Source organism: Fusarium pseudograminearum, chromosome 3, assembly GCF_000303195.2.
Source record: "Fusarium pseudograminearum CS3096 chromosome 3, whole genome shotgun sequence".
NCBI classification, from domain to species: Eukaryota; Fungi; Ascomycota; class Sordariomycetes; order Hypocreales; family Nectriaceae; genus Fusarium; species Fusarium pseudograminearum.
In genome coordinates this window covers 6514605-6535925 of record NC_031953.1, presented here as the reverse complement: position 1 = coordinate 6535925, position 21321 = coordinate 6514605, and the positions used below count along the sequence as shown (strand labels likewise).

The 21321-nt window shown below is 48.8% G+C and overlaps 3 protein-coding genes across 3 annotated transcripts; 2 read left to right on the top strand and 1 right to left on the bottom strand.

The window, feature by feature from the left end:
- Positions 1–275: 275 nt before the first annotated feature.
- On the top strand, positions 276–2033 carry FPSE_02412 (uncharacterized protein; the record flags this gene model as incomplete). Its single annotated transcript, XM_009255531.1, has 3 exons — positions 276–1604; positions 1672–1830; positions 1890–2033. The coding sequence occupies 3 exons, from the start codon at positions 276–278 to the stop codon at positions 2031–2033; spliced, it is 1632 nt and encodes a 543-aa protein (XP_009253806.1).
- Positions 2034–2716: 683 nt separating this feature from the next.
- FPSE_02413 (uncharacterized protein) lies at positions 2717–12567 on the top strand (the record flags this gene model as incomplete). The annotated part of the gene is made up of 5 exons (XM_009255532.1): positions 2717–3057; positions 3115–9086; positions 9150–10976; positions 11025–11776; positions 11827–12567. The coding sequence occupies 5 exons, from the start codon at positions 2717–2719 to the stop codon at positions 12565–12567; spliced, it is 9633 nt and encodes a 3210-aa protein (XP_009253807.1).
- A 6330-nt stretch (positions 12568–18897) lies between these two features.
- Positions 18898–20328, bottom strand: FPSE_02414 (uncharacterized protein; the record flags this gene model as incomplete). Its single annotated transcript, XM_009255533.1, has 3 exons — positions 18898–19743; positions 19822–20124; positions 20173–20328. 3 exons carry the CDS (start codon positions 20326–20328, stop codon positions 18898–18900), a joined length of 1305 nt encoding a protein of 434 aa, XP_009253808.1.
- Between the last annotated feature and the right edge of the window lie 993 nt (positions 20329–21321).

Here is a 21321-nt window from a genome sequence, read left to right as displayed (position 1 = left end):
CACAAACACACTGCCGCGGCAGAAAAAGACCAATCAAAGCCCGGTTTTCTCTTCTTACTTATGTTGCTGGCCATCCCACAGTAAAATTGTTTGCAGTCAACCTTTCATCCCAGGCAACCAACTCGATTTTGCCCTGACTGCTGGAGGCCCACCGATTTCTGCCCTGAGTTTTAAATCTAGCGAAATCTCCTTTGTTTTTTCCTTTCTCAACATCCCCCTTCACATCATCGAGTGAGTCCTCAAGCAAAAACCGTACGACCGAGACATACTTCATCATGTCGGGCTTGGTTGAAGAACCAATGACCGAACTTCGGGAGGTTCCTGGTAAGGGTCAAGGCCTCATTGCCACTCGAAAAATCCCCAAGGGCACTCGAATCCTGTCCGAAAAAGCAATCATCAGAGTCCCTGAAATCTTTGCCAACATCGCGGCTGTGTCAGCCTCCATCGGCAGACAGGTTGATAGCCTTCCTCCTGATCAACGAGAAGCCTTCCTGTCGATGTGCAACATCTATCCTAGTGACGACAATGTCTCGCCATACCTTGGAATTGTCCGATCCAACGGTCTGCCCATGGACTTTGGAAGCGGTGTTTTCCTTCAGGCATCCCGTATCAACCATGCCTGTGACAACAACGCACAGAAGGACTACAATGAGGGCATCAAACGACACACGGTTCATGCTCTTCGCGACATTGAAGAAGGTGAAGAGATCACCATCACGTACCTTGGTATCTTGAAGAATCGACGAACACGTCAACAAGCCCTTCGAACCAAGTTCATGTTTACTTGCACCTGTAACCTTTGCTCACTGCCAGAAGATTTGAGCGACGAAAGCGACAGACGTCTTGACGAGATCCTGGCGCTGGAAGACCGAATCGCTCGAGCTGGAATCACGGGAATGCTGTCAAACCCAAAGCGGATGCTTGGACACGTATACCAACAAGTCCAACTGTACAGCTCGGACGAGATTGGCTTGCCAAGGGCCTTCTTTGATGCCGCACAGATCGTTGTCACCCATGGAGACCTGGCCAGAGCACAAGTCTTCACGGAGCGAGCCGCAGCCGCTTGGCTTCTCATCAGAGGTGATGACGATCCTCATGTTATCAAGACCCAGAAGCTTGCTCTCAACCCTTCCACTCATACCACATATGGGCACACCGCACAGTGGAAGACTTCCATCGATCAAGTTCCGCAGGGCCTCGACCCCGACGACTTTGAAGCCTGGCTTTGGAAGAGGGAGAAGCTGCCAGAGGTTGGGGCGTTCCGCAACCAAGCCATGTTTCCTAGTTTCCTTGGACTACCCAATGACAATGTTATGGAGCGCGACTTTTTCAAAATCAAGGACGGTCGTAACTTCAGGCCTCGACGACACTGGTGCTTCTTGGCAGAGATCGTCGAGCATTCGGATTTCTCGCGTCTCCAGATGACTGTCAAGGACGTCACCGGCAAGAAGCTCCCAATCATCTTCTACACAGGAACGCGCGAAAGCGAGGTAGTGGCGTCGCAGATTCGTGAAGGGTACACTGTTGCGATCCTCTACGCAGAGCAGCATGCGTTTATGTATGAGGAAGCAGGAATTCGTTTTGAAAAGCCCACGCTTCTCAAGGTATGTCAAGATCTTTACCATCTCCATCAAGTTACAAAAGAACTTTCTGACTGAGTTTATTACTCAGATCTTCCCCGCGTCGCTGGACGATCTTCTTTCTCTGAGCGACAGAGTTCAGAAATACTCAACCGTTACCAACGGAATGACAACCTGCCACGGGTGCGGCAAACAGGCTGCGTCTTTGAAGAAGTGTGCCAAGTGTTCGATGTTCTGGTATTGCAACGGGGTAAGACAGTCTCAATCTACCAGCACTATTCTGTTGCGATGCTAACCATGTTCAACAAGGCCTGCCAAAAGCTGGGATGGACTGAGAAGGACCACAAGGAAGACTGCACTCTCCTTCAAGATGGTGATTCGAAGGGACTCTTGTCACTCAATGAGGGCAAGTTTGAGGCCCGTGTCAAGTTTCCTTTGACCCGTGGAGGTTAGTACCTAGTAGCAATAGGCTAGCTACTGGTGCTTCATTCTTCAAGAATTTGTAGAAGGATGTCACTGCATTCAGGCGCGTATCATGTCTGCATACAAAATGGTTCAGGAGTACAACATAGACAACTGCACTTTTACATGACTGTGTCTATAATTTCTTGCATCCAACGGTGCTGTATTACATTCTAAAGTGATTTGGACAGTCTGCTAGGACCACAAGTTTTGGGTTAAAACCCTATGACAAACAGCCTTTTCGCCCGTTGCTTCTGCAAAGTAACCTTAGAAAGTTTAGGCTTCAGCTTGAAAAAACAAACACCTGAAGCATCTCGACGCGACGAAGCCGCGCTTCCTCACCCACCACCACACAACAACCAAACCAAAGGTACGCCTCCAGCAGTGAATAACTTCACACAACAGAAAAGCCACGCGGCTGACCAAAGACCAGTAGCAGAATCTTTTGCACAACATCGTGAAATTCTCCGCGTCAAGCTGCGCCCACTTTTGATTTCGTACCACGCCAAGCGAAACACGGTGGAGTTTCTCCTGCGGGAGGCCGACCAACACTCCTCACCAGGCAGCCGTGCATGACCACATATTGCTTTCGACCGACCGACCCTTTTTTGAAACCTGCATCTCTTCGCGGTATTTTATCTCGCACCTTGATCATTCATCATCCCGTCGCGACCATGGCGGAAGATGACCCTGCCCTCCTTGAGGCACTCTTTCATCACCTTGTGCTCCCACCCAAGCTCCCGCAGAAATTCGATGGCGAGAACATCGAAATGAAGAAAAGCCTTGGAGCCCGGCTGCTCAACTCTTCGGGAATCGTTCGCAGCGCTGGCGATCCGAAAGTCTGGGAAATCCTCAAAGCATCGCTGGAGGCCATCTATGACCTGCATGCCGGCAATTTCTCCCAAGAGGATCTCTGGACTGCGCTCATGAATGTACGAGATTCTGGTGGCGCTGTTTGGCTTGCTATTCACCTAGAGCCGCAGAACGCTGCTTTAATCGTCCACATGAATGATGGGTACGTCACCACATTTTCACTCAGCTCATTGTTCGCCGACGCTAACTTATTCTACAGAGGAGAGAACGTGATCTTTGAGGAGTTTGAGACCGCCGCACCGGTTGCGGATGTTCTCAAGACCGAAAATGCCCTCACCTGGGACTTTCCAAGCAGAGCTATAGCGATTCCGACCAGCGAGTTCACCGACCACTCCTTTATCGACAACCTTACACTCTTTCTCGAAGAAGCAAGCTCAAAATCTTTCGACAGTTTTGCAGCCCGCGCCAAGAAGGGAGGAAAGTCAGTCGTCGAGGTTCGCGACTGTCCCAGCTCCGCCCTCATCAGCGAGATACTCATGCCTCTACTGGAAGGCATCGGAAGCTCAGTATATCCCCGCCAACTACGTAAGCGGGTGCGCGATGATGTGGTCTTGGATAAATCCGAGATGCCCTGGCGGCGTTTGCCGTACTGGCTGGTCCTTCGTGTCACCATCAGAAGAATATTGTCCACCCTCCTGGACGATGCTCATGAGGCGATGAGCCGAGTGTACTACAAATTCATCATCTGCGCATTACTATCCGACCTTCTTAGAGACTGCGCGGGGTCCATTCAGCCGGAAATGACGCTCATGCTCCAGGCAAAGCTCTCTCGGCGCCTTGCCAAGCTTGAGTCGGAGAGAGATGCTGCCTCTGGGCGTCTGCGAGAGGCATACGACCATTTCTTCACTCACAAAAGTGATAAATTTCACACCATGTTGACCGACGCCAGGGCGCAAGTCACTAGCTCGTGGGATGAGTACAAGAAGAGCACCGTCCGGAACATCCCCATTCTCCCTTATCGCGCTTCCGACAATGACCTTATTCTCCATTTGCCTAATAGTCGTGCGGCTTTCCGGAAACTCTTGTCCCACAAACCTATGTCTACAAGGTCTCGAGTGCTTGTCTACCCTTTAACAGTGAGGGAAGGAACAATTTCCCAGGTCAATGCGCTGGCCAGCAAGTACAGTCAATTGGTCGACTGTGCGGACAAGTCGATGAATGATACCTTTATCAAGTTGTCAGTCTCCCAAAGACGATGCGCCGCATATGCCCAGAACATTGAAAAATTTATTGATACAGTTGGAGACGCATACAATGGTAACTCCCTGTTGATGAGTCGATACCTGCTTCAGCTATTTGAACTGTGGATGCGCATGGATCAAGAAGCCATCAAAGCCTACCCACTGCTGGACGACTACCATCCGATCTTTGTACCCAGCTCGCTGGATGTGCTTTGCTTACAGACCAGGCAAGAGTTTGAGCGTCTCAGCCAAGTCCAGCAGTATCTTGATTCTCGTATCAATGCCCTCCCACTAGACCATCAGACCATCTTCGCCAATCCTATCAGATCTGATTCCTTCCCTCGCAAGTTTATTGACAACACTGCGATTGGGAAAGAACTGATAACTCTCGGCCAACAAATCGATGCTGAGTCGCAGAAGTCAAAATCTTCCAAGCAATCCGAGCTTGATAGGCTGACAAAGAAGTACGATAATCTCACCCAAGAGATCCAGAGCATGGTATGCGTCTGTGTTCGTCTTCGGGACGGAAGTAAGGACGTCAACGGCTGCAAGAGATGCTGGAAGTTTCGAAACCGAAAGCGAATCAAGATCAGCGCCTATGAAGATCTGCTTCCCACCACTGGGACAACCGAAACGACGGCGCAACGGGCTGCCATACTTTTCCAACTAAGCATGCCAGGCACCCTTTGCACATACCGCAAAGCCGTCTGGAAGCTATACATATTGGGGACGGCTCAACTGTCACACAATAAACACGGCACTCCCAAGCTTCTATTGGAAAACCTGGAGAAACTTCAAAAGTTCGCCAAAAGCCCAAGCTACATAACTCTAGCGTCCAGCAAAAAGTCATTCAGTCAGACTCACTACTCACAGATGCGACTACCAAAACGGCCTTCAGAAGTCTTGTTTCCATTTGGAGCAGAATTTACTTATTACGACACTTCGACTTCCACCTGGGCTGACCAACTCCCCAAAGTACCATGGTTCGCGCATCTGCTTGGCTCCTGGCTTCCCAAGGGTATTTCAGATCCCTACGCATCTGGCCAGAGTTTCGTACAAGACGGCCGCCCCTACCATCCCTCTTCCTACGCCATCGTTGCCAATGAGTTCAATTGCCCCTCAGAACTATCGATACCCGAGTATTCTGCTTTTCAACGAGTAGTCTCCGCACGAGGCCGACGCTGGCTGGTCCTCCTCGTCGAGCTTGGAACGACCAATTTTAACTTCAGCAGCGAAGTTACGATGAAGCTACTCAACAATTTGGCTGTTCAGGCTGGTCCAGCAATTCATGAAACCGGTGTCTTGCGCGAAGCGCATATTCCTTTCGATGATGAGGCTTTCTGCAACAGATTGTATGAGCTACTTCGGGGTCGGCTCGATGCTATAACATCTAGCTGGAGGGAGGTTCATTACATGAATGTACTTGTGACATTGAGTGTACAGCTTTACCATCTGTGTCCCGAAGAGTTCCAGTCAAAGGCTGAGACACTGCTGGTTACCATTCGAACGATTACTTGTGGGTGGATTGCCCACCTCCGGAATGAGATCCGCTCAACTTCCGAAAGCGAAGTCGCAAGCAAGTCTGCGACCTTTGCCTTCTGGGCTGCATTACTCAGTCGTCGAACATTCTGGGTCTATAAGGACGATGCACACGCTCTCAACGAAGAAGACGCTCGTAGCTTCTTCAGAGCTTCGATCGCAATCCAGGAGAATCTCCTCACCGATCTTGATCAATTAGATCCGGTACAACGAAACCTCCTCATTGAGGACTTGTCCAACTCCTATGCCATGCGAGATCAGATCGAAGACTGGTGGAAGGAGAATTACACTCAGTTGGAAAGTTCCATCAACGAGACATGGACCGATTCAGGAAGCAGTAGTGAAAGATCGTACTCTCAGTGGGTATGCCTGACCGGCCAAGTTGGATGGGTAACTTCTGATGTTGCAAGAACACAATGGACATCGGCTCAGGTTGTACATTACCACCTCCTTCAAGGGCATCTCATTGTCGATGGAAAGCCTCTGGGGAGACTTCCTCTACAAATGACCCAAGACCCGGCCGTCCAGGAACTTTTCGGAGAACAGCATCTACTCACCCGACCCTCTGGTCTTCTGGAGTATCAGTTGGTCAATGACATGATGGAACACCAGGTACACCTCGGCTTTAGAGATGGTAAAGTCGTGATACAGACTTTGCATCGAGGTTCACTGCTTGAGTATGTCCCACGAGACATTTTCAAGGGCAGTAGTGGGTGCGACTTGCCCACAGATCTCGTCGACAATTGTGTACATTGGTTGAACCTACGCACTGGCGAACTTGAGATGCGCCGAAAACCATGGATCTGGAAGACAAAACAGTCGAATTGGATCCTCAACACCAGAAGTCGAGTGGCCATCCGAAACCAGAACAAGGGTAACATTAACAGGAAAGCAAGGCTGGGAACTAAGCTTGTCGAGCCGAGGTCAAGCGTCGGTCAGCGGATCATGCGTATCTTTCGACATTTTGAAGATGTCGACAAATTGACCATTTACCAACCGATCGGAAAAGGAACATTGTCTGTTGAAATGAAACGACTCGAAATTCGCTTTGCTGTCAACAACAAAAGATTGTTGGAATCTTCACAACTCAACGCTGAAGTTGATCCCAATCAGGATGCTGGCACCCTCTACGGGCTTTCGAGTCAGATTATCCTGCGCAACATCGTCAATCCAGAGAAAAGGACAGTTCTTGTTCCGCTCGGTGAAATATACTGGAAGCGCCGTACAATGCACGTGGACATCAGAATTACCAACGTGGGACAATATGTTAGCTTTTCTGTCGACAAGGTCTTGGGCCGCCTGGATTGCGCTCCGGAGCCACTTCTGCTCTACCTGAAAGCCGCTCTGCATGCCTTGACATCATTCCCCATTCCAGATGATCTGACTCTCCGTACCGGGACTGAAGAGGCTCGGCACTGTCTTATGGCAGCGCGCAGTCAACCTTGGAGTCCATTGCGAAGCTATCCGCGGCAGATCCTCTCTGTGCTCAAGTCTCTATCGCCCAAGAGATCGTACTACCCGCCAGGGATAAACCTCTATCAGAGCGTACAATGGGACAAAAACCTCACAATGTGCATACAACATGAGGAGCTTGCCTTGCTCGTTGAGTCGATTCTTTCACAGTCGCAACAGCTCGAGGATGTAAGCGACAAGAGCGCCGCAGATCCGGACATTCAGCCACAGCAGAACCGCCTGGATTTACTCTTTCGTCGAGGACGCACTCGCAGACAACTCTATGAGCGTATTTCCTTCCCTTCCGACATCGATGCTCTGACAAGCGCTTCGGAACCCTTTTACTACAACCCAATCAAGAACATGAAGGCGAAGGACAGCTGTCGCGTCTACCAGACAATTTGTGCTTTGAGAGCCAATTCCGATGATATACCCAGACTCAAACGCCTGACACCACTTGTGGAGAAAATGGTTAACATTGGGGGCTTCGAAAACACTTTGACTGTCACTGACGTTGAAACTCTTCTCAGTACCGAGATTTCCCAGCTCTGGGCTTCCCTTGTACAGTTCTGTCGAGAAGACGGTCAGTCGCCATCCTACGATTCCCACTTTCTCCTCGCCCTGTTGGCCTTCGACACAGACATTGATTTGAGTCTTATCCAATGGCTGGTGGCTATTTACAAGAACCCTCAGCTCAGAGCTCTTGAAGCTCCTGATCATTCGTATTTTTCCGGCTTCCGTGCCTTTAGCAAGCCGTCGATGGACAGCATGACATCACTCATCGTTGCAAAACAGCCAACTCACAAAAAGTTTCGTGAATTTGATAGCAAAGGCAAGCTTCAAAAGACTATATTGACTGTTGGCGAATATCAGGATAAACAAATGGAGGAGGCCACACTCCTTGCATCCCGGGTCCTAGAAATTTGGCCTAACCTACTTCAATCAGTCGATGAGTTCAATGATGCGACCAGCGATCTGGCCATTAGATACACCAACCTAGACAAGGCTTGGAAGAGCTTAAAGTCAGAACTTGTGAGGCTGTCGCACAATCTGGATCTTTCGAAGTACCTCGGGCAGCTTGACTTCACAGCTACATGCCTCTTGCAACACCAATTTGATGACCAGAAGGTCGCATGGAAGAACATCTGCTACTCTCAACCAAGCCCCTTGGCAGATCCACCCGTGCATGAGTCTGGCGAAGCGTACAGATTGCCAAGCCTTGGTGAAGATCTCATGAAACTCAAGCATGGATTCGGACCTAGAGATGTCGCCAGGGCATCCAACGTGCTTGAGACAAGTTCTGACAAGCCTGCTCTGCAACACGAACCTACTCAGCAAATCATTGCATCCTCTGCGACATCCATCCTACCTGATAATCTGTCGTCACTTGACCAGATCGTCAACCGATTTTCCCTATCTTCGGAGACGACCATTCGGAAGAAATACAGCGAGGATCTCCACACGTCACTGACAGCGATGATTCAAAATTACAATACATCCTGTTTCAAGCCTAAACAGACAACACGGCCTATGGATGTCGCGAACGAGTGTGTACAAGCTTACAATGAGCTACACCAGTGGGAAGACATCATCCGGACCACGTTGACGAACCAGTTTACCGTATCCACGTGGCTGAATGAAGGAGGTCTTTGGCCGTGCCTGTCTCGCGTGGCGCTGCTGGAGCAGCTGAGAAACAAAAACAGTGGAAAACTTAGCGTTGAGATGAAGGCGGGATTAGTACACTATGGAATCCTCATCACGAGGTATCAGCGATTTCTCCGCCTACGCGATGCAACCCTGTGTTGGGATGACAGGCGCCTTCGCGAGAATGTGGAACTGCAAGGACACTCGAACTGGAACCCCTTGGATCATCCGGAAAGGCTTCTATTGGAGATTGACAATGACTTGCTCATTCGCCCTTCACAAATTGACGTTGCTAGAGCTGTCATATCTCCAACTTCTGCCTCGAACTCGGTTCTCCAAATGAACATGGGACAAGGTGCGTATTTGATCCTACTAACATCTTCATGTGACGGCATTTGCTAACCCATGGCTCGCACAGGAAAAACCTCTTGTATTATACCAATGGCCGTAGCCATGCTCGCCGACGGCAAGAATCTTTGCCGGTTGGGCGTCCCCCGAGCTCTCCTCCTGCAGACAGCACAGGTTGTCCAAAGTCGAATTGGCGGCCTCCTTGGTCGGGTTGTTCGTCATGTCCCATTTTCGCGCCGCTCGCCTATGGACCTAAAGAGCATAAGACTTTACAAAGCGATCCATAAAGATATCCGCGATTCGGGCGGTGTTATGATTTGTCTTCCAGAGCACATCATGTCATTTAAACTCAGTGGTCTTCAGCAACTTTTGGATGGTGAGGTGAAGAGAGCTTCGGAGATGATGGAAACCCAACAATGGCTGGAAGCACACAGTCGTGACATCCTCGACGAGTCTGACTTCACTCTCTCGACAAAGACTCAACTTATCTATCCCAGTGGTGTACCTATGGCAATCGACGGACATCCTCAACGCTGGCTTGTCGTCGAGGAGCTTCTGTCGCTTGTTGAAGGACACATTCCCTACCTTCAGTCGCAGTTTGGCAACGGCATCGACATCATGCGACGTCATGAGGGCTACCCCATCATGCATATTCTTCGTCCAGAAGTTGAGGAATGTCTAACTTATCTCCTTATTGAAGATGTTTGCAAAGGTCGCCTCCCTCAGCTGCAATTCAAGAGTGGAGTCGGTTGTGACGTTCCTAGGCTCGTGAGGTCAATCATATCAGGCGTGAACATTGATCTGTCGACCTGTCAACGAGCAGCGGAATTTTTGACTGATGATGTTTTTGGCATCAAGGTTCTTTACCTCCTCAAAGGTCTCCTCTCTGAAGGCTTGCTATTGACCTGCTTGAAGAAGCGATGGAATGTCCAGTATGGCCTGCACCCTGAAAGAGCGCCCATTGCGGTGCCTTTTGAGGCAAAGGGTGTGCCCTCGCTGACCGCAGAGTATGGCCACCCAGACACAACTCTGATATTGACCTGCCTGGCGTTCTATCAGACTGGTCTCACTCAGGCCCAGGTTGTCCAGTGCTTAGATCATGTTGTCCGCTCCGATGACCCCACCATGCAGTATGAACGACTAATCCATGGGTGCAACCTGCCATCCCGCCTCGAATGTTGGAATTTTCTCACTTTGGATGATGAGGCTCAGATGGAGGATCTTTGGAAGCACATGAGAGTCAACACTAGCATTGTGAACTACTTTTTGAACAATTTTGCTTTCCCGCAACATGCTAAGCAATTTGGGGTCAAGCTACAGGCCTCGGGTTGGGACATTCCGCTGCTGTCGAACGAAGCCGGCGCCTCGAAGAATCTGACCACGGGATTCAGCGGCACCAATGACAACAAACGACTACTTCCCCAGACGATCAAACAGGACGACTTACCCAGCCTGGTTCAGACGAACGCAGAAGTCCTCAGCTATCTTCTGGAAGAGCGAAACCAGCGTTGCTACCAAGCAATTGATCCCAGCGGACGACACCTGACTGAGAAAGGTCTACTGGATCTTCTCAACAATCAGGAAATCCGTATTTTGATTGACGCTGGAGCGTACATTTTGGAAATGGAGAACAAGGATCTTGCTGCAACCTGGCTTGAGATCTGTCCCGACGCGCAAGGAGCTGTCTACTTTGATAGCGACAGCAGAATCATGGTTCAGGCTCGCTTTCAGAAGAGTCCCATTCCTCTTCTTGCAAGCTCTTTCGCCAACAATCTCAAAGATTGTGTTGTCTACATAGATGAGGCGCACACCCGCGGCACTGATTTGAAGCTGCCTGTCGATGCCAAAGGTGCTGTCACACTAGGCCTCGGTCAGACAAAGGATCAAACAGTCCAAGGTAAGTAGCAGAATTGACCTGAAGAGACACAAATACTAACAGATGTAGCGGCCATGAGGCTGAGACAACTCGGATCGAGCCAATCGGTGTCCTTTATTGTTCCCCCGGAGGTGCACCGCAGCATCCTAGACCTACGACCCTACGATGAGAAGAAGCTCTGGCCCATAACATCGTCGGATGTGGTATACTGGCTTCTCGAGCAGAGCTGCAAGATGAATGAGAAGATGATGCCCCTTCACACCGCACAGGGTTTCGATTTCTGCCAGCGCACCAACGCCTTGTGGAAGTACGGCGACTCCTACAAGGACGCAACGGAGACAAAGCAGCTTCTCGATGCTATACAACAGCGCGAAGACCAAACCCTCGAACAGCTCTATGGCCCCAGAGACTTGATTCCCACCACTGAAGCCATGGCCAAACTCGACTTCGATTGCCTGAAGAGCTTTACTACACGCTTGTGTGAGCAGAAGCTTGATCTGTCAGGCGACTACACAACCGCATTTGAGGAACTAGAACTGGAGAGAGAGGTCGAGTTCGAGTTTGAACAGTTGCGTGAGAAGGAAAAGCCTGTGAAGTACACCGCTGTGGCTTTCCCTGGTCTTGACCCAGCGATCACTCGATTCGTTACCACAGGAAGCCTTAGCGAAGGTGACAGCTTCATTCAGGCTTTCAACTTTATGAGCCGCACCAGGATTGGACGCAAGTTTGGTGTCCAAAGGACATCGTCGCGTCTCTTTGTCTCAAAGGAGTTCACAAAGAGCATTGCGATCAAAGGATACCGGATACCTTCAGAAGTTACGGTAAGTCTTTCTTATTACAAACATGCTGGATTGATTGCTAACTAGACCAGCGACCTGTCGAGTGGGTTCTTTGGAGTCCATTGACGGATACAGCTCTCATTGTGATCCCGGAAGAAGCTGAGCTGCTTCTAATGACGCTCCGCACTTACGGAAATCCCGTGTCGATGTTAACCTACGCGGCGCCCGTGACAAAGACGATGTGGCGTTTTAATACGCTCAATTACTTCACTATTCCGACTCGAGACGACGCGCCTTCGTTTCCTCCCTGGCTAGCGATTGAGATTGGTGTCTTGGCAGGGCGATTGTACTTCAGCTACAGCGAGTACGCGCATCTCGTCTCATGGTTGGGCATCAACAAACGTGACTTACCCGCGGCCATTCAAGATGCGTCCTCACTGGAGACGCGTCTCACCGCGCGTGGTCTTTTCATTGACCGACCTCTGAAGTTCCTCCTGGAGTGGCTGACCTACCGACGTCAGACACAGGACATCATGCATACACCAATGGGCTTTTTGTGCCAGGGTAAGAAGCTCGATCCTGGACATTCCTTCTTTGCTTCTGCCACTACTTCTCGAGAAGTACTGGAAGCGCATCCTGATGTCGAGGGAGGCGTCGACGCGAGATCGGATGCAGGGGTTAGTGATGATGACAGTGACTGGGATGATGGTGATGACGAACTGGTTATCCCAGACGGGGAGGATGGCGATGACGAACTGATTATCCCAGACGGTGAGGAAGTGGAGGAATGGGAGGAGGAATTGGAGGAGGAATGGTGGAAGAAATGGAGGTAGATCTGTGATTGATATCACAACACTGGCTATGTAATGGACGGTTGAGTAGCTATCGTAATTGGTTTATGAGGGCCACGGTTTATACTCCGTGATTGACTACATTTGGACTTGTCTAGCTGATGGCGAAACAAACAAATTGAACAACGGTTGTTTCTACTGCAGAGCCATCGAGATTGAGCAAATAATGAATGTGTTAACTGTTGTTTCCCGAACGTTCATTGAATGAAGCAAGAGAACACCAAGATTGTACCAAAGGACAAGCGCAGTACTTTCGATTGCTGCTGGAAATTAGGCTGATTTATCAGAAGCTTGAGAATGTTGATCGTTCTCTTATTCCTGGATTCCTTTCCCCATTTCTTTGTCTCAGGCTCACCTGTGCATATTCAACACTCCTAAACTTAAAGACTAGCTGTCTCGTCGCTTCCAGTTTTAACTATAGTTAATTCTTCACTGATACGCAGCGTCCTATCTTTTTGCTCTACTAATCAAATTTGACTCTCATTTATTATGTGTCTCTCGCTATCTCCTTCAAATAGTTCAAAGCAGTATCGAGATGAGTACCTGATAAAAGTTGATGGATTACCCTAGAATGTTAAGATCGTGGCTATTGGGTAGCAGAAAAGTTGGCCTCCTAAGCCTTAGGGCATAGAAATAAGTAGTCTACGAAGCATGGTCTAAGTAGCATAAGCTGCCCTAATAATTTTGTCTCTTATGTTCATAGCGGTCAATTTTTCTGATACCCTGAGGCGGGGATAATGATGCTGTTAGCGTATAGGTAGTGTTTAGAACTCCGAGTTTCAACAATAAGCATCACGTGCTTACTTGATAGCTCGGTCTGGTGGTCTAGTGGTATGATTCTCGCTTAGGGAAAACCCTATAGCATAGCTTGCGAGAGGTCCCGGGTTCAATCCCCGGCCAGACCCTTTCTTTTGCATCTATAAACACCTTCACGATGTCAGGTGTATATTTTTTTGCATTTTGAATCGCTAGCAAGCTCCCCTAGTGCCATTAGACTCTCTAACATGTGAGCCCTAGGGTATGTAAATCCGCAGCTGTAATCACAAGAGACGACATTAGCAAATCAGTTTATACATAATATTCAAATCAGACTTCTTATTGTCTCTTCATTCTTGTATCTCGGATTTGGATCTAAAGGTTAACACGAATCCTGAATAAACAGTCATCGTGAACCATTACCACTGACGCCATGCCTAACTTTGAGTCTGTCTGTAGGGAGAAGCTCTTTTGGCTCACACTCTGCCCTGGAAGTCGAAGTACCCTTCGTGAGTCCTTCACGAGCCATGCGTCTGACCCAATTCGATATATACCCCATTTTCTCGGGTCCCAGTGCTCTTGTAATTTCAACTCTTTAGGTGTATCCGTGCTTCTAGGTTCTTCGATGTCTTCCTGTAAGTTGGATTCCAGTACCCCAAAGTTTGTCTCTAGCTGTGACCCAGAGCAGGGGTCAAGGCTAAAATGAATAAAGGGAAGATGAGAAAAACTATATTTCCGTACCCACGTGCCCTTCTTCACACTTGCGATCCATACATAACTTTGGGCTACGATTGCAACCAGACCATTTTCACTCAAGGACATGGTGTCGCTGTATGCTCGTCCAGGAAAGCTCAAGTTCTGTATTTCTCTCATGCTGCCAGTATCCCATATTACAACGCTTTCAATCTCTTTGCAATCAAGATCATCATGAGAAATGGCCAATTGGCCGTTGCGCGCAAAGGCGATATTTCCGTGGCAGTACTTTGTTGCACAATTGCAAGTGATGGATAGTGTAGATAAAAGCCCACATGTATTCGTGTCGTATACGTGTAGCCCTTGGCCATCACGCATCGCGACTTGCCCAGGTGGTCCAAAAGCTATGCGCAAGTCATAACCCGCTGTCAATCTTGATGACAAATGGTACCGGCCGCAGTCGGGATCGAATCGCCACATCTCAACACCTCCATTATTATCAATGAGAGCCAGGCATCCGTCATGTCCGAACACGACCTTTGTCTTTCTTGATTGGATAAGTGTTTCTCCAGATACTCTGTTCATAATTTCAACTTGTTTCTCATATGTATAGGAAACGGCAATCAGCTCCACGGGCGAAAACTTGATCTCGTCAACCGACTTCTTTGTAGTCATGTCGGTGATGACCGGGTCGATCAAATTGCCTAGCAATATGTCCAAGTCCCAAATCTTGAGGACATTATAAAAAGTGGTGGCGATCCGATTGCCCTTCCCACAATGCACATAACTTTCTCTTGGCGTTCTTTGGTATGTAACTTCCACGTCTCTCTCTTCGTCCCAGACAAGGAATCCCGGGTCCGGTACATCGGCCAAGCTGAAGATGATGTATTTATCATCAGCTGTCCAGGTCAAATCAGAGACATGATAATAGACGCCTTCGCCTTCTGCAATGGCCTTTCTCACAACCAGGCCTCGATCCCAACAGTAAATCTTCACGCTGTATTCATCGATTATTGCAAGGCGGGTCGGGTCGTGGCTGACAGCTGCCCTGTATAAATCCCCTTCAGGAACACTGACTGATGAGATTCTGGAGCCAAAACATTCCTTATTAATATCCCAGAGATCAATCCATATTTCGCGTTTATGATCCCTGATAAAGAGCAGACAGAGAGTAGCTGAAGGGCATGATACCCAGCTCATGTAACCAACTTGACCTTCAAAAGCTAGTGTACGGTGCACGCTCGGGTTCGACACGTCCCAAATATGGATGCTGTTGTTATCCCTGGAAGCAAGTAATTGGCCATCCGGTGAGAATGACACAATGTTAATGGGCGTTCCCTGCGACTTGTAGGATATCACGGGCTTTCTCTCAGATAGATCGCCGATGTGTACTTGTTCTGTGGTCGATACCGCGAACTGGCGCCCTGACGGATGCCACGTCACATTTTGAATCTCGGGGCCATAATTATCTAAGGATGCGACAATGCCGCCCGTGGATGAGTCTAATATAGATAATTTGTCATATGAGACTGCCACCAGAATCAGATTCCCGTCGGGCGAAAATTCTATAATTGAGGAGCCATATGTTTCAGCCAGGAGAATGGTTTGTAGACAGGCGTCCCAATTTTGAAACGTAGGGGCATCAGCTTCTATATAATTAGAAATTTCTTTCTTGAAGAATCGTTTCGTGATGCTGGTGTTTGGGCTGAATATCAAAGCAGAGTCATACAGCTGTAGCGGCGCAGTGTCTAGGATAGATCTGTGTGTCAAAACAAAACGCCAAGCGTCGATAACAAGTTCCCTGACCTCTTTCGGTGCATATTTCTGTAACGCAGGTGTCAGGTGTATTCATATTGTTATAAGTGGGCATGCTACTTACACTGAGATTCTTAAGTTTGCCAAGAGCTGTGACAGCCTCTGAAGCACATCTCAGAAGACTCATCGCTTCTAGCCAGTAGAGATAAATCTCCTTGAGGAAATCCACTACCAAGGAGAAGCTAGGGACACATTGGCGTTGGAGCGCTTGCAAGTTACCATCATGAAAGTGGTCGGCCCAATGAAGGCATGCATATTCAAGAGGAAGTAGTGCATGGGACTCGGGGGTTTCAATCTCATCGATAAGAGCGCCAGGGTCCTCAAGACGAAATAGGTCTCGATGCAATCCTTTTTGCATCATCGTCATAGTGCTAAGGAATATATCGCAATGCTGTTGAGTGACACCAGATTTCATTACCTCATGGGATGCGCGCAGAAAGTCCTTGACAGACTGATGGACAGTATAGACAGTACCATCACGGATAGCTAGGAATGAGCCACAAGATCTGATAATGTTCGATAGTGTTTCTGTGTTTTCGACAAAATGATTCAGCTTCAAGTCGGATGCGCCCAGCTCCGCAAGACTGAGAGGCCGATAAGCGACACCGACGACCCCCAAGACGGCTACACACAGTTCTCTGTCCCTTGACTGGTTGATCTTGTCTATCATTCTCTCGTACAGCTTCCCAAGACCAGCGGGGAAGGACTTGAGAATATCGAGTGTGTGATGAGACATGACGTCTGGCTGTCCCAACTCCTCACAAACCAGAGAGACCCAAAGAAAGGTGTCGTCTGCATTGGCCATCAGGTGGTTCTGTACTTCTTCGCTAGTAGACTTGCTATAACTGTTGTCTTCGCTCAACTGGTCGACTTTGCGCACGATGAAGTTCTTGACAGCCTGTGATATGGCAGCATGATTCAATTCAAGTTGCACCTGTACTTTCTCATCCACAGAATTGAGCCTGCGTTCGATCTCAGGCCAATTTCGACTGGAAACAACCCATTTGGGTTTGTAACAGGTGGATAGCCGACTGATAAGCCTAATGAGTTGGTCTCGATCTGTCGTACACTCATCGAGGGCGTCAATGGCAAAAACGCAATCTTGAGACTCTTCATCGTCGAGAATAGCAGTGAGGATCCCCGTCAACGTCTGCCAGGCGTTACCGTCGTTGAAAACGCCCTTCCCTTCTTTGTCGTACTCCTCACGAACATAAGGCATCAAGCATTGTCGCGTCCGAACCAAAGACCAGATCAGACCACGGAGTACATTGGTAGCAGTCCTGAGGCGAGGTTCCGTGGCTTGGCAAAAGAAGTAGAAAACACTTTCGGGGGCGGACTTCTCGATTTCTTCGATAATCCCAGCCAGCAGCATTGTTTTGCCTTTACCTGGATCACCCTTGATCCACAGCAGGTTGTTGCCATCTTTCTTCAACCATTGTTGATACTCGTTACTCTCCATAATCCACTGATATGAGTCGTAGAACAGACCACCTTTTGAGAAAAGAATACTTTTCTTGTCTTTCGACGGGTTTGTTACACGAAGCTCCCGAAGACATTCGTTATCTTTTTCATCGAGTCGGTCTTGTCGCTGCCATTGCGCGTGTTCTCTGGTGGCGACAGAGATATCCTGCAAATTGGTTCTCATTTCCAGAGTGTTGTATTGGTTTGAATCGACGCCAAGGGCGGTTTCAATGTCTTTGATCTCTTTAACATGAGTAGCCCAATCATCGATCTTGGGCAGATCCCTCATAAAGACTGCAAAACGACCGCGGTGGTACAGAATGACACTCTTCATCTGGAACAACAGCAGCTGCTGGTATAGCTGCACGATCTGCTTCTCAAGCTGTTCTCTCAGTGGTTGGCTTGAGTCACTGGAATGACAATCTTGAAGCAGCCACGGGGACAGTCTCCAATACCAATCCATACGTTTCAGAACGTACTCCATACCTTCGCGATTCTTCTTTGGCTCGGTGAGAGGACTAGACAGGATCTATATGATGTCAGTGACGTCCGATCTTTCCAGTATTCATCTTCAAATCATGCATCGCCTGTGGTGATTATGCTAAACCGGATACACTCCTCTGCCTATCAGCTTGATGCCCAACTTGCGGGATTTTGAGAGAAGGTTTTAGCTAGGAGCGTAACCCTTCGGACAGACTGAGAAGTACCGATATGCAAGCAATAGGTGATCCAGGGAGAAAGTGTTCAACTAACCTCGAGAGCACAACAAATGCCTGCCCAGGGTACAGCAGCTTGTGGTACCGCCTTGAGGCCTGCCCCGACCGCCTCCCTCAGTGGTTTGCACATTTCCAACCATTGGTTAACTGAATCCTTTCTTTTTACATCCTTTGCAGTGTTTTGGATTCCGTCTGAGGTTAATTTCTCCATTTGATGCCATCTGGTGGCGTGGTCTCGAGCGATGATATTTACTCCCTCTCCGACTCGTAGTTGATCTGACAGAATTCTCTCGTAAGATTCAACGATTTTCGACGACTCTGAATCCTTCAGATCATCATAAGCCTGGTTCCATAGTCGCTCCGAGATGTTGGCCTTTGCAGGCGGTGTTTTGACTCCTGTGCTTACAGCGGCTTGAAGCTCAGATTCCCTGGAGGTGGGTGTATTTTCCGGCGGCTGACGGGGGGCAGGTGATGTTGATCTGCTTGCAGGCCACTTTGTGCTAAGCTTGTTGAACTTGTTTCGAAGGCGATCCATGGCTTACAGGGCAATTGCGACGGGATGGTTAAGCATAAAGAAAGGACAAGATCAAATGTGAGATTGGAAAGAAGATGCTAGGCATAAAACCCCTCTTCTGAAGATGCCCAAGTTATGTCATGGCCTGACCTATCACGGTCCTATGTTGGTTCAGCGCCCCTCGACATGGGTGTACGCTGGGCGCTTATGCCTTGGCTGGTGGGTAACAGAATAGCTGAGCTCTACGTTGTATGATACACAAAAATGTACCGAAAATTAGATTCTAAATAAATTAAACTGGCCTAATAATCCAATCTATTGTCCTCGACTGTCTTGGCGTTTCGATACATACAGTAACTACAGACACTGAGAGTACCACTGGTTCTGCGCCTTGCAAGTATAAGGAGCCTCACAAACCGTAGTTCCAGTCCAAGAAGCACCTCCACACTGTCCATATCTACCGACCTTGGGACCGTCAGTAACCGTAGGCTTGGGGGGAGTCGTTCCAGTAGTTGTTGGGCTTGGTGCTGTACCTTCACCGTTTACCGCGGCAGCATGCTCGTATACCAAGGGCTGGGCCTCGTCATCTTCGAGATAAATCGTGTTTCCGTCATCGTGGTTCTTGCCGTAGGAGTAGCCTGAGTATCCGAATTGCCAGTATAGGTCGCTCATCTCCAGGTCCAGGGAAGCCTTTTGCCACTTGCTGATGGTTGGTATCCGGGTCGACTTGTCAGTCCAGCCGTATTCCTCGTGAAGGACTGGCTTTCCGACAGCTTCGCCCGCGGCAGCGTGATCCTTGATCCACTGGACAACCCAGTCCACGGTCTTGCTCCAGTACTGAGGGTATGAGTGGAAAGTGTTGAAGTCAATGTTAGGTAACTTTAGCTCAGCGTCGAAATCCGTTCCGTCGGCACCGTTGTAGGTCCAGTCGTCGGACTTGCGGTTGAAGCCACCTTCGCTTCCGGTAGTGACGAGATGGTCTGCGTCGAGGGACTTGATGTATGTGCTCATTTCGTCGACCCAGGATGTGATTGTCTTGGGAGTGCAGTCAGGTCCGCGGGGGAGGTTGCGAACACCGTCGGCGCCGCAGCGGGGCTCGTTGGCGATTTCCCAGGCCATGACGGCGGGAGAATCTTTGTAGCGGTTGACGACAGCCTTGATGTAGTTCTTGAAGGCTTTCTTGATAGCGGGTAGACGATAGAACTGTCCTTAGTTAGCAGTACGAATTTCCAAGAAAATGGTTGAGCTTGCATCATCGTGGTAGCGACCGCCAAGATTGACAGTGTAAACGTCCATTCCACCGTAATCAGCCCAGTTGTTGGTCAGGGCCAAAATAAGCTTCATGTTGGTGGCCTCAGCAGCCTCAACGACAACATCAAGCTTGCTCAGATCAATTTTGACACTTCCATCAGCCTCGAACCACTGGAAAACAGTGTCCTCGGCACCAGTGTTGTACTTGGGCAGGCCACCCGACGAGAACGTTCTATTGTTGTCGTGGAAAGCCCAGGTACGAATGACCTTGAGACCAGCATCCTTGGCAGCTTCCAATCCGAGCTTGACATCCTTGTAGTGGTCGGTTCCCCACTGCGAAAGTCAGTTCTGGTTCGCAACATTACTTGGTGTAGGTCATACAATGTTGAAGGGAAGATAATAGGCATTGCTTCCAGCAAAGAAGAAATCCTTTCCGTCAAGAGAGAATTTCGTGCCGTCAGTGGTGACAAAACCAGCTGGGACGGCAAGTGCCGGTGAGCCAGCAAAGGCTGCTGCGATGATGGAGGAGAGCTTCATGGCAAGACACGAGGATTGACGAGAGCTGAGAACGCGCTAATCAACTCATCATAGGTGTGAGATCAATGCATCTTTATATTCATGAGGTTCTCGTGTATACTCTTGGCTAATTAGGTATCCCCTCATCTGCCCATGTTCGCCCGCTATAGTGCCATGAATTAAGCATGTCGGAGGCCAACATCCCGTCATGTCCGAATTGGGAATAATCCCCAGATCATCACGTATTCACCACTGCAATTCGCAATGAGGCGGAGCGTGGATTTGTCGATTAATTCAGTCTGGTCTGGCGATTTGACGAAATACTTGCATTAGAGGTTATGATTGTGTGTGCCCGTATAAGGCAGCTCAGACAATTCCTTTCCTCTTTGAGACACCACAGTTGGCGTGATCGATGCTACTCGATGCATAATATTGCGCCGTTAAGTTCCACCACTAATATTATAGTGTAACCACACTATATGTCCCAGGCAGTCATGACTTTGTTCGCTACTGGGTAGTAGAAAAGTTGACACCCCAAGTCTTAGGGTACAGAAATAAATATCCTAAAGAGTATAGTCTAAGTAGCATAAGATAACCTACAAATTTCGTCTCTTATGTTCCCAGCGGCCAATTTTTCTGATACCCTGAGGAGTCATGACTTTGCCCGTTTTCACATGCATGGACAGGCGGGTTGCTACAAGATAGGGACTGGAAGCAGTATAGAAGAAATTATTAGTCCAGTCTTAGGCCATATAGGCTATCGTACATTTCCACGAAATTGAACGACAACGGCATATTGCCACAGCGGGGTATGGGTAAGGTAAGTCGGCCATCCGATGACTATCCAAGGCCTAGATAAATCAGTGATAGCCTTCCTTTCCTTTGTCATCAGGTCTAGATGATACAGAAGTGATTGACACGACAAGATCTAGAGGCATGCATTAGCCAGTCAGCTACGATCGTTCAATTTCGTGGAAATATACGATACACTAAGCATGATCTAATATTTATATT